General features: G+C 38.7%; 1 protein-coding gene across 4 annotated transcripts; it reads right to left on the bottom strand.

The window, feature by feature from the left end:
- Positions 1 to 1,614: 1,614 nt before the first annotated feature.
- Positions 1,615 to 13,001, bottom strand: lrrc32 (leucine rich repeat containing 32). Of its 4 annotated transcripts, none has more exons than XM_033648801.2 (4): positions 12,768 to 13,001; positions 12,593 to 12,660; positions 9,384 to 9,477; positions 1,615 to 6,362 (listed from the first exon to the last, which is right to left on the bottom strand). In XM_033648801.2, exons 2-4 carry the CDS (start codon positions 12,595 to 12,597, stop codon positions 4,521 to 4,523), a joined length of 1,941 nt encoding a protein of 646 aa, XP_033504692.1. In that variant the 5' UTR covers positions 12,598 to 12,660; positions 12,768 to 13,001; the 3' UTR covers positions 1,615 to 4,520. The 4 variants fall into 4 exon arrangements, with proteins under 4 accessions (XP_033504692.1, XP_033504701.1, XP_033504711.1 ...); XM_033648810.2 differs by having other exon boundaries at positions 12,593 to 12,639; XM_033648820.2 differs by lacking the exon at positions 12,593 to 12,660.
- Positions 13,002 to 13,798: the final 797 nt, after the last annotated feature.

Below are 13,798 nucleotides of genomic sequence, written 5' to 3'. Positions count from 1 at the left end.
TCAATCCTGTTCGTTGTAGAACACAACTTGCAGCAAGAAGTCATTGGAAGTTTGGCAATGACTGTTGGAACAGAGTTTATATTCGGAAAAATATCTTGAAGGGAACTGGCAGGTAACTTACATTCTTGATTGGAGAGCAGGTGGCGGAGAATTCGGTGGCTGGCACCGACATGTTTGGCGCTGGTAAAGCCAAGCCAACATGTGTGGCGACCGTCAAATCGGCTAACGTTAGCTTGTTTTAAGCTAACGTTAGCCACTTCTAACTCACTTGTTTGGAATACTTCTTCCTTCTTCGTCCGTGGTTTCTTTGAATATTATGCTATGGACATTTGCTGTGATATGTTAGTAATATTATTAAGCAGCCGTTTGTTCATTTATTTATTTATTTATTTATTCACTTATTTATTTATTTATTTTATTGATTCCTATTCCACTGCAAAGTCTGACTTTCTCCCAACCGTGGAAGTACAGCCAGGTCATACAAACGTTAACCAATGCACAATTTCATGGTAGCCCCGCCCATATTAATATTCAAGACTTTTAATTGGACAAAGCATAGGAGTGACATCTCCAGAAAACAAATCATATTAACTATTATTGGTTATTATTGATTGGGTGGGCCTGTATTTTATTTTATTTTATTCTATTCTATTTTTATTTTTATTTTTATTTTTATTTTTATCTTTATTTTTATTTTCATTTTATTTTATTTATTTATTTTGCCATTTTTGTTTACAAAAAGATTTAAACAACCAGGTATTAAAAAGTTTCTATTTTAATTCTATTTTATTTTATTTCATTTTATTTATTTTTTGGCATTTTTTCCTCACAAAATGATTTAAACAACCAGTTATTAAAAAAGTTTCTGATTATTTTCCTGTAATTCGACAAATCACAACCGTAAACAAGTGTGTGGTACACAGTTAAAACACTGCTGTCTTAAATAGCTTCAGCCATTCATATTGATCAATTTTTCGGATGGGAAATCCCATTTCTAATTTTTTTTGTGTATTACTTATTTTATTTTTCTCTCTTTTTATGCCTACTATGATAAAAACCCATTAATAAATTATGAAAAACAAAACAAAAAAATATAACCTGTACTGATGATGGGGTATCTTACATCAAAAAACAAAATACAGAATTAAATAACAGATAAAATGTGAATATTGAATTGTTCAAGGCAGAGAAATCTTTTGTGTAATAATGAAGAGACAAATATTAGAAAATTGCATTCAGTTTAATCTCGTATCATTATGTGCTCTTTCCTCAAAAACCTCCTTAAATCCTTTGCAGGCTGAGTTTATTGAACTTAATATTTATCATGCGCTTGTAGTGTGAAACATTTTGGGAAATATGTTTATTTGATTTCTTGCTGAGAGTTAGATGGGAAAATTGATATCATTCTAACTTTCTGCAAGAAAGCACAGCTGTACGAGCACCACATAAAGTGAAATGTTACCATAATGTGGGTCTAACTGCGGGAACCAACCAAACTTGCGTGAAAGTGAGGTATTATATTAAGGTATTAGCTGAAAAATGAGAAGAAAATAAACTTAAAATGGGCATTCAGAGGATTACACATTTTTGTCACACAAATAATGTCTCACACAGTTTTTAGTGTAGAAAATTGCCTTCATTTGGTACAAAATATTGCTAATATTACATTATAAAATAACATCACAGGATGATAAATGATACAAATCAACTTGACTTGTACATAATAATAATAATAATAACAATAAAAATAATAATAATTTTAGGATCAAGCACATTCAAATTGTATGAAACTGTGGATCCCAGTGTAGCCAACATCAACATAGCACTGGACTTCATGTTCATGTATTTATCTAAAAATATACAGTATGTATATTATACTTCTATATAAGAGTATCACAGTTATTAATCATTTCAGTGCTTAGTCCAGCTCTCAACTTTTCATGTCAAATTAATACATATTGTGTCAAAGGATAGCACCACAGGCCTGGGATCAACACAGAGAACACACTGTTTAAAATGTCCAGCTTAGTTTTGTTATAGTAACAAAATTATCCTTAGTGTTAACAGTCACAGACACAATCACACAAACACGAGGAAATATAAAGTGCAAACTACACAAAGGGTAAAGGGACGTCTTGGGTTGCTTTTAGACAACCTACATAGTTGTCATCGTTTGTGAAAGAGCATGTTGTTTCATGACCTTTTGTAGTGTTTGTGTTTCTTTATTTTTAGCTTAAAGGAAAATTCCACTCTCAGATACTCTTACACTGAACGTCACTGAGTGAAGACATCTGACTTTGTTCCAGCATCAACACTCTCGACTAAATCTGATTTATCATTATCATCATCACTGATTTAATCTTCATTAATAACCCCTTATTCAACCCTTAAAGGGACAGTTCACCCTAAAATATAAAGAAACATGTTTTTCCTCTTACTTTGAGTACTGTTTATCAATTTAGATTGTTCTGGTGTGAGTTGTATGTGTTGGAGATATCGGCCATAGTGATCTTTGCCTTTTCTCCAATATAATGGCACTACATGTCACTCGGCTTGTGGTACCCAAAGCAGCAAAAAATACATTTGAAAATTGTATGAAATCATGACCCAGTTGCTCAAGATAATCCACACTCTTGATTTGAGGATTTTCATGAAGGGACTACTTTCTTTATACCAAACTACGCCTGACAACCGTATCAGCGCACAGAAGGAAATGTGCATCTACTGCTTCCTCAATTTTTGGGCCACAGGGCATCACACGACAAATTGAGAAGTTGTAAATTGGTTTCAAAGCCTGGTGCACCTCCTGGGGGCTTGCCTCCTGAGCTTTAACATTAGCTAGCGCAATGGTGCTAGGTGAGCTAGCAGCAGATTCACGCGTTCTTCTGTACAGTGATACAGCTGGTGGGTGCAGATCGGTAGAAACTCAATAGTTCTTATATGAAACTGCTAACAACAAGGTCTGTGGATGATCTTGAGTAAATGGGTCATGATTTCTGGACAGAGACATGGCTGTTGAGTTTTCCAAATGTATTTTTTTTTCTTCTTAGCTCTTTGACCACCACAAGCTGAGTGCCATCTATTTTCATTATATTAGAAAGAAGGCAAACGTCGCTACAGCTGACATCTCCAACATCTGATATCAGCAACTCACACAAAACAATCTAGACTGATAACCAGCACTACGGGTCAGAGGAAGAATACGTATTTTTGATTTGGGGGGTGAACTGCCTTAAAGAAACAGTTATACAAATGTTGAAAATTTGGTTATGTTTTCTTGCTGAAAGTCAGATGAGAAGATTGATACCACTCTCATATCAGCGAGTGGTATCATCTAACTTTTATCTAACAAGAAAAAAGAACATTTCCCAAACAGTCAGAATGTCCTGTTGCATTTTATGGCTGCATTTCAGTCTGATCTGTTGAGGTGTCAGTGGAGAGAATGGTCAACAGTGTTGAAGTGTTTTTGTGTGGATTCATCCTTTTACATTCAATAAAGTTATGCTGGTTGGCATGTGGCTTGATAAATAAGCAGGAAACACCCAGCCCAATCACCAAAAGAAAATGTTGGCATTATACATTTCTGTAAGCCACGAATATGTTAGGCTGTATTTGCACATTTCATACGCGTCATATCAACACTTCTGAAGTGATGTAAAATCTAAACTGACTTGTGAAGGGGATGTTGGATGGTATGTCACCTAGGTGAGATGCCTGCTAAGCTGCAGACCACTGCTGAAAACGATTTGAAACCAACAACAGGTGTGTTTTTTGGCAATCCTTTGTAGCATTTCCCAGCAGCATTTGTGCCAGCCGATCTGGGTGTTTTGCAGCAACACATCACAACGTTTTCTAGCAGCTTTTGTGCCACCAAATGTAGCTAAAGCACAATCTTTTCCAAACCATTACCAAGTGATTTTTGTCCCTAAACCTAACCACACCTTTGCCACAGAGTTGGTGAGAAAGTTTCAATGTGTCCGCTACAAAATAATGTACAAATGTAATGTATCTGTGTTTGGCAAAAACGTACAATACCAACATAATTTCTGGCGATCCAGTTGAAACACCCCTGCTTCAGCCATATGGCTCTAAGGTTGCAGTTCCTGAAATGACCACTGGATTGTGACTGCAAGAAACTTTCAGAAGTCTGTTTAAAAAGTCCAAACTTCTCTTTTGAAATGCAAAAAGGAAATATTTTTCCACAAGAAGTTCTGGTTTCAATAGTTTGTCTATTGTTATGCCTTCATTTAGGAGATATTATGGCACGTGTTGTCTTGTAGACAGGTGCCATTGTGGTTCTTCTTGCATGTCCCATCTTAGCTTCATCGAGGTTTCTTCCACTTTTGACCAAATTTGGATTCAGTCACACTAGTCTCAATGATAGTAGTGGTAAACCCAAATTTAGGGCTATAAATTGTCCCTTCATAAGACTTTGAGTGACATTACATTCATGTTTTTCTTCTGTCTCTGCTTCAAACTACCAAGCAAGTCCCAAATATGAATTCCTTCATGGTTTCACATTATGCGCTAAAGCTGCGGTTGGGTTTCCGTTTCCTCGAGTGGCAACATTTAACCAGCAGTGCTAGCGCGATCATCACAGCTAACACTATCACAACAACAGCTATAATATAGTTCTGGATGCCTGGTCTATGACACATTTCCTTGGTCACCTTCTCAATGTTGACTGGCTCTGAATAGTCCTCGTGAACGCAGGTCACAGTCTCAATGTCAGGTACAACCACGCCTGAGTGCTGGACCATGTGGAGGAAGTCGAGGTTGCTGCAGCAGCTGAGAGGGTTAGAGCCCATATAGAGGGTTTTTAGTGAGCGCTCCAGAGCGAGCATGGTGCGGTACTCCAGAGTGACCAGGTTGTTGTGCTGCAGATTTAGTGACTCAATGGAGGAGTCTTTGTTCCACATTGGTAGAACTGTCAGTTGGTTGGTTGACAGGTCTATGTGTTTGAGACTCCTCAGCGAGGACAGGTCCGTGTTTAGACTGGAGATGTTGTTTTCCCTCAGGAGGAGGTGGACTAGGGAATGCTCCAGACCAGAGAGGGAGTCTTTGTCCATGTCTAAGCCTGGGTTCAAGGACAGATCCAGTAACTTCAGAGGGGTGTTGGCAAATGCATTTGCAGGCAGAGTCCTCAGATTGTTTTCAGACAGGTACAGGAACTGCAAGTTTCTTAAAGAAGAAAAGGAGACACAAGCTGGAGGATCCTGGTGGTTTTGGTCCGAGGAACAGATTTGGAGATTGTTCTGCTGGAGCTGCAGGTGTTTGATGCTCGGAAGTCTTTGAAATATTTGATGGTCCAGAGTGGTGAGGTCATTTCCATTCAAGAAGAGCTTTTCCAGTGATTGCAATGCGTTTTCCCCAAATATGAGGCTCTGCAGCGAATTATAGCTGAGGTTGATAATCTTCACCGTCTGTAGAAGGCCTTCATTAGTGATAGAAAAGGAGCTGATACAGTTATTGCTCACATTCAGGACCTCGAGTGATGCCATACAGTAAAAAAAGGACTCTGGTATGCTTTTCAGTTGGTTGTAACTCATGTCCAGGTATCTCAAGCGAGAAAAGTAAACGTTTGTCTGTTTTTCAGGGTCTCCTGTGACGTTGACGCTCTGAAGATGGTTTCTTGAAACGTCCAAATATTCAAGCACGTTGTTTCTGGGAAGAAGAGGGAAGTAAGGCATTTTGTTTTCACTGAGATCAAGAGTGAGGAGTTTATAAGGACGTGTTGATGTTGTGCTTTGGAAAAGCTCCATGCTGTTCTTGCTGAGATTCAGCACTTTTAAATTACAGAGATTGAAGTCTGTGATGCACGTGATCGAGTTCTTGGACAAGTCGAGTTCAGTCAGATGATCTAAGGAGTCAAAGGCTCCATCTTCAATCTCCAGGATGACGTTATTGTGGAGGCTGATTTTCCTCAATGACGAAGATCCGCTGAAGGTATTTTGTGCTATTTTGGTGATGCTGTTGCTGTTCAGAGAAAGGTTTGCCAGCAACGGAGAGTCAGCCAGGAAATAGTCCGACATCCCCGTGTACAGGCCATTGCTTGAAAGATCAAGTGACTCAACAGCTGTAAGAGGCCCGGTGTTGATTTTGGAGAGAGCGAAAACATTCAGATGATTCTTGGACAGATCCAGGACTTTTAGATCTGTCATGTCTTTGAAGAGCCCCGGCTGGATGAAGTGGATCTTGTTAGAGTGCAGGTTCAGGTGGTGGAATCCGGTGTGGTACGCTAGAGTTTCCTGGGTGAGATTCTGCACCTGGTTGCGAGACAGGTCCAGCATTTGGACGTCATGAGGAAGGTTGACTGGAGCGCTTCTGAGGCTCAGATCGCTGCAAAACACATCCATCTGGACCTATGAACAGAAGACAAACACACAAGTCTGATTATGTCGGCATGCTGCCAGATTGCCCGACCATGACACAATACAGACCAAATGTTTAAAGTGAACGTGGAGGGTCGATTTATGAGTCAGTGTATCTGCAGCATGTTCTTGGCAGCGACACAGTCCTCTGAGGTACTGAGTTTTTACAATGGCTATTTCTCTGTAAATTAATGCAAAAACCTAAACTGCTATTTAACAATTCAATTCTTCACCCAACAAAACAGCTTTAAAAGAAAGATACTTTAAAGACAATACACATCACACCTCTATTACCACAGTTTTCGTCATCTTCTCTCCCTTTTCACTTCATAGATTCAAATATTTAAGCTATTAAGTGTCGTTTATAATTGAAACCATATGGCCAGAGACCCCCTCTGTCCAAAAACAGCCCATAAAACTGTCCCCTTCTCTGTTTTCTCTCCGAGGCAGAGCTACATTTAGCTTCTTGGCATATTTGTGGTGTCCTGAAAGTGGCCAACCCGTAAACAAACACATTGATTTTTCCCCTTTAACTACCGGAGGGCAAAACATCTTGTGTCTGTTGTTGAACACAGGGATAAATCTGGCACATTTCAAAAACAGTACCGTCATTAAAAAGCATCTTTTCTCTTTGACGTCTGGTGTTATCAGTGATAACAGACACATGGCTTACATTCCTGAGGACTCTGGATTCAAGTGTGTTTAACATCTGATATTTGTATGGGGGGGTTAACGTTACATTTAGTCATATTTACTTGAGTTTTCACTATACTTAAGAGCAACTTCAAGGTACTTTACTTGAGAATATAATCAACAAATAAATAATGATGTGCTATTACAGGTTAAAATAAACCTTTGGTGTTCCCCTAGAAGGGAAATTCAAAAGCTACAAGTATATTAAGGAATAAAAACTAGCTCCATCTTTACCAGCTGCAACATTAAAGTGATGAACACATTAATTATAATGCAATGATAAATTATGATTCTAAAATGGGCCATTCTGCCTAATGAGAACTTTTACTTTTCATACTTTAAGTCCATTTTGCTGATAACACTTACATACTTTTGCTTAAGTGAGGTTTTGAATGCAGGACTTTTACTTGTAGTGGAGAATTTTCACAGTGGCGTTATTACTTTTACTTAAGTAAAGGAACGTAATACTTCTTCCAACCTATGACCTGTTGTCTGTTGTTCATAGACGGCACATAAATGACATATTTGAGTGGGACTTTTTAAAAAATGTGACTTTTTTTGTTTTGTTTTGTTTTGACACAATGAAAATACGGAGTTCAATGGAAGTAGTAAGCCATCTTCTTACACATGTTCAGTGCAGTTATGAAGTACTTTTACTCCCTCATCCAATTACTTTTGGAGGGATATATTGCACTTTTTATTTATTTGACAGCTATGTTCACAAGTGATTTTTCCAACTGAAGAAAATGAAAATGGAAATAAATCATGTTGCCTCCTTGCCAGGGGCGTATCTGGGATTTGAGGACATTGGTGGCTTTTTTTTAAAATGATGAACAAGCTCTATTTCAATGCTTTTTATGTGCTCTGGCACCTTATTTACCCATAAAAATAAATGTGTTTTTTTTTTGTTTTTTTCCAGATTAATTATGAATGGTTATGTTTAGTGATGCACGATAATAGCGGCACATCATCGGTATCAGCCGATATTGGCTTTAAAATTAACTATCGGAGTCGGCCAACATGCTTTTTCTTACCTTGTACAATGAATGATATCTAATTTATGCCGGATATCGGCAAAAAAAGAATATTGTGCATCCCTATTTATGTTGAAAATATAAGTAGATGTTAGTAATTAGTATTGAGTTGAAACAGAATACTTTAAAACTATTATCATTACATATTTACAGTTGGAAAAAATAGTTAACTGTATGAATTAAAATAGGTGGAATGTAACTGAGTATATTAGTCGAGTACAAGTATGAACAGAACGACAGATTATTAGATTCAGGCATTTTTCATTATTGGGCCTATTCTTGTTTTGAAAACATTTACATAGGCTATATATTTAGATCTGGGGCTATTTTTACAACATTCCGGGCTGAAGCCTCAGACACCCTGGCCTAATGACGCCACTGCTTCTCGCCTTGGCCTTTTTAACACTGATTTTTGGCACTCGCCGTGAGCAACAATGCCCCTGTTTGAGTCTGGTCAGGGACCTTTGTTTTTTGTGTATTTGTTTCTTATTATTAATATTGTTTATGGCCATTTTATGACTTTATAGCAACAGTACAGAGATGACAGATGGAGAGTGACATGCTTCCCAGACACGGACTACAGTTTGGCTACGACTGAGTCTATGGACAGTTTTGGTGACACCTGACATCACTGACTGTTTCTATTTTTACCAACCACTACGCACACAGCAGTGATTCCACTTAACTTCACTAAAGCTCTTGCACCCATGGGCTGGTCTTTCCTGGGAAAAGAAACGCCCCCAGCACACAGGAAGTGATGCTTACATTTTCAGTTCATTACATAATAAGAACAAGAGCTGTCCTGCTGACAGTCTGCATGACAAGCCAAAACCAAAAATATGATTCACCAGAAACTCTGAGGAAAAGATGGCACAGTCTACTATACACACTGACTGACAAGTGACCTCTGCTGTAGTAACACAAAAACACTTCCCAGTTTTTCTTCCAGTGAAGCCAAATAATGTTTCTTTGTCCAAATACTGAAGGTCTGACAGCAGCACGGCTCAAGAGCTAAAACTAATAAACCAGATCTGCTCAGGTCAAAAGCTTCCAAATAAACTGTCTGCCTCTTGGTAATCTGAAAATACCTCAAGCACCTTGATGGATTAGGTGCCTCATCTCAGTTGCCGTGGGCAACCCATAGAAATAAACTAAAAACAGATGAAAACACAGTCGCTATTTATTTAAGTAGAAATGTTAGGAATGTGCCTTCAGTTTAAGATGCTGTAAAACTGAGAAAAATAAGAATTGAAACGTCAGACTGTGTGTCTCAGGTTTTACTTACAACTTGGCATGGAGGGAGGTGGCGGGGAGGACGTGCGGATGCCGCCACGCAGCTGACCAACAGCGGGAAGAGCAGCTGGAAGGCAGCCATGGTGCTGCAGCACAGGGGAGAGTCCAGATCACACAAGTTAGAAACACATGAATGCAGGAAGCAAGCTGTAGGTGATATGATTTGAAAAGGGAAGGAAAAGGAAAGCAGCCCTACCTACTGTGTGACATGCTGACCTATGACAGTGCTATTTATGCCCTGAGATACAAAAGGGGCTTTTTGTTGCTTGTGTGTGCTGTGACATTTCTCTTTCACACTGTACTATGTATTGCATTTAGCTGCAGAACTGGTAGGACTGAGAGCGAATGACTAAGAAGACGAAGTTTAAAGGGTTTCCGTGAGTTCTGAGTAAATGTGATCAAATCTATACTGTAGCTTATTGTTTGGAAACAGAGAAAAGCAGAGATTGTTTTGTTGGGCCTTGGTGAGTCATCTTTTACGAGACACAAGTTCTGTGCCTCGTTATTTTGTGGAAACTTGCTCAAATATTTTTTGATCGCTTCCCCTGAACAAAACACAACAACATGTTAGCTTGCAGGTTCGACAGTGTGGGAGTAATTAGCACAGCAGTAGTGGTAAGTACCCAGGGGGTGATAAGGGCGTGGAAATGTAGGTGAAGAAAGAGGTTTACAGATAGCGAATAAAAACAGCCAGCTGGGGTTTTAATGTAGAAAAAGCTCTAAAAACTCATCTCCTGTTAATTTCAGCGTTAAAGATGAGGAAAAAGTAGCTTATTTTATGTAAAATCTTCCCTAAAATCTCATGTAAGAGCTTCACATAACCACTGAGAATCTGTGCAAGAGCAAATTCAATAAAGACATTCATCACAGTGCTCTCATGTGATGTTTGTGAGCATTTGTAGCTGCACAAAATACAGACACATCATTCATTTAAAGCCATTGAAAAGCATCTGGATTTGTTGGCAAAGAATAAATAGAAACATGAAGCTATTTTTGTTCAATAATCACATTAAAAATGTTATTCTAAGGCAGATCAGAGAGCTGCACGGCTTCTTTTTAATGATGTGGAAAGCTGAAAACAAATAGTTTATCCCACAATTTACAACATCTACAATCTGATGTGAAAACACTGTGGTCGTTAATCAGCAGCCAGAAAGATCAACAAGATTTCCAAGTTCTGTGCTCAAGTATAATTGTGAGCTCTAAGTGAGTATTTCCATTTTATACCACTCTGTTCTTCCAATCTGTCACATTTCATTTTATTTTTTACACCAGTACATTTACTCGACAGCTATAGTTATTTTACAGATATTACATTAAAAACATATCATTCATTCTTGGTAATTTGTGAATGATTTTTTTTTTTACCAAACATGACTGAGTTAAACTATGATCCAAATAAATCTCTCTGTCTTCTAAACCACATTTCATCCTTAAGTCTTAATTAACGTGGGCTGTTTGCAGGCTTCACATGGCTGACATCACAGCTGCCCTCGATAATCACACATCTTATATATTGTTTTAACATCTTGTTTGAAGAGTGCCTGGACAAAACCTTAAATAATTACGCAGCTGGACAGCGCTCGATTGTTTGGTCTGTGACGTAATAGGTCAACCAGAAAAAGGTCCAATACTAACAAGATGAAAGGGGGCATATCGTTACCTGTCATAGTGGAGTCAGACATATTTCGGTTAATAAATCGATCCCCCTCCCGTGCTTGTATATGAGGACAAACTGTAACTGTAGCTCCACTTAACTGTGCATGGAAACGTACTTTTAGAAGCACTTACAGTAATTCTGACTGCTGGGGGGAAACTTCAGGGTGTTACCTTTCAAAAGAGACTGTGTATGTTTTAGGTGAATTTTACAAGAATGATAAGAGGACAATTTACAGACATCCCCCATTGGTCACTGTATTTGTCAATATACTGTGCATATTGTGTCTAAAAAATAATCTTGTGACACTTGAGTTGCTGGCAGTTACACCAAGGTGACATTTCCAGTTTTAAACTTGTCACACAGTTTCATTTAAATAATGTTTGGAGTCCAAAAGAAGCTAAAGTGTCCAATATTTCACAAAATAAAAAGTAAAGATTAAAGAAATGTCAAAAAAAGCATAAATAACATAAATGTGTGTAAATTTACCACCCCTCCGATTACTCATCTCACAACCTGTCAGATTTATCTGGTGACCCTTGGAGGGGCCCGACCCTTCTGTTGGGATCCATACTAAAAATGTACGTACGGACAAAAGCCAAAAATGGCTTCCACCTCACCATCTGCATCGCCATTTTCCTGTCTCCATAATATTCATAAGCATGCGTCAGAGTTTCTCCCATCGAGCCTGTTCTTAAAGATCACAATGTTTCTGTGAGAAGTGGCGCGTATTTCTTTCAGGCCTCGTTTAGTGCGTACGCAATGTTTCATAAATGAGACCACAGGCCTGCTGACAGACACGGCTGGGCCCCTTTAAAAAGGTCCCATTTTCATTGGTTTTTATCTTTTCTTATTTGCTTTGTCTTTTTTCAGTTTGGTACAAAACTATCTGTGTTTTGAAAGGTGCTACATGAATAAAGTTTATTATATTATTACTATCATCATCATTGTTAATATTTAGGATAAACGTCTTTATCACCTTAAAGAGCCCCCCTAGAAGCTGGGTCCCCTCTCTCCCCCCCTTATGGTTGGCCCTGCACTGGACTAAACTAGCACTACTGTATATATAAAGTCGTTAAAACCAGCTCCACCTCGAGCAGCTCTAACATTGAAATGCTACGTACACACTGATGCAAACCTAATAATGTGATTTATGTTAATGTAACAGTCACAGGGGACATTTTTCTGCAGGTCGAGAACTTTTAATACTTATAATAGTACATTTTGTTGATAATACTTGTCTACGTTTACTCTTTACTTTTGTAAATTTGAAGCAGGAGGACCAGGAATACTGTGCATATTTTAGGCAAAGATGTGATATTTTGGCGGTATCACGATCTATAGACTACCTGCAAAGTAATATATCTTGCGTAACAGTGAAATATATATTCAAAATCTTGTGTCATCATTTCACATTGAGCAGAGCATTTCATAGTTTAACTGCTGATTTTTCATCTTTTTTTTCAAATTCAAAGTGTTTAGATCCATTACTTACAATAAAAGTGGTAATGAAATAATGTAAAAATACAGAAATATGTACTTACATCATGTGTTTTGGGTGTAAGATCTTCTCTGTAAACTTCTACTGAGGCTGGAATTTGAATGCAGGATTCTAAAGGTAAAGTATTTTTACATGAACTTGCATGCACACATCTGCTCCCAACAGGCTCCAAACAACCAAACAAAGTAACAACTTCTTTTTTAGAGCTGAACATTTACCTCACTCTCAGTTGATGACTAGTCTTCAAAGTGCCTCCTGACTATGTTGATTTCACATCCTCAGCGCGCACACCCACCCACTCATAGATCGATAGTAACCAAGCAGACGCCGCAAGCCAACAAGGTCCTCTCAGCTGACTCTTCCCTCCACATCGCACAGCTCCGGCTGCTGTCCAGCCATCACATCCTGTGAGAATATCCTGCATCGCTCGGCCCTCTTCCCCCCTCCCACTGTTCTCAGGGAAATGCCTTATAAGGGGGTTGGGAAGTCCAGTTTTATGCTCCACTTCAAGGAGACACAACCCCCACATACCCCCCCCCCCCCCCCCCCCTTCAATAATACTCTCTATCAATCCAAAGGTTTCTTTAGAAATACTTTGGACGTTCTCACACACCAATCTCCATTTGGAATTTGGGGAATTTCAAGAGCTCAAAGGTCAAAGTTTCCATGTTTATTATCTTTTTTTAAAGCAACCTTGTATGGATAAATGTTTGAAAAGAGAGACTCTCCACCCAGAGAGAACACAAACGTCAGCAGCAGTTATTGATGGATTTATAAGAATCCGTCCGCCCATCGGACACGTGTGGGTGTGTTGAAAAATCACACATCCTTTTCAAGACTGTGGGAGTGAGTCTGGTTTGTCATGTGGCTTTCCTCTGGTTCGCCATACTGTAAACAAACAACACTGTCACTATAATGAGTAAGGCCAGTTTACACATAAAGACAATTCGCTTTAAACGACTGTACAACTGTCTGTGAATGTCTCGACCAGGTGGAAAAGTGAATGAATAAGACTTTGTCCTCATTCGATGATAACTGTTAGTGTGCTCTGGAGCAAGGCAGTGATTCTCTGACTGCCTTAGTGGAGCTGTTCAGACTGCACTGTGTACATTTGAGCCAGGTCGTTGGTGGTATCAGGAGCTACAGATGATTTTTTTTTTTTTAAACTGTTTTTAAAAAAAGGCAACTTAATGAAGTAAAATCTGGTTTACACATGTGGCATCATAACACAGTCCCATTGTCCTCAAAT

The sequence above is a fragment of the Epinephelus lanceolatus genome, chromosome 11 (assembly GCF_041903045.1).
Source record: "Epinephelus lanceolatus isolate andai-2023 chromosome 11, ASM4190304v1, whole genome shotgun sequence".
Classification (NCBI taxonomy): Eukaryota; Metazoa; Chordata; class Actinopteri; order Perciformes; family Serranidae; genus Epinephelus; species Epinephelus lanceolatus.
This window is presented reverse-complemented; position numbering and strand designations above follow the sequence as displayed.

Bases quoted from the DNA above. Each gene is read 5' to 3' on its own strand.
- lrrc32 (XM_033648801.2), bottom strand. The intron at 6,363-9,383 runs GTAAGTAAAACC...TTCTGTTCATAG, and splicing joins ACCTCCCTCCATGCCAAGTT to GTCCAGATGGATGTGTTTTG.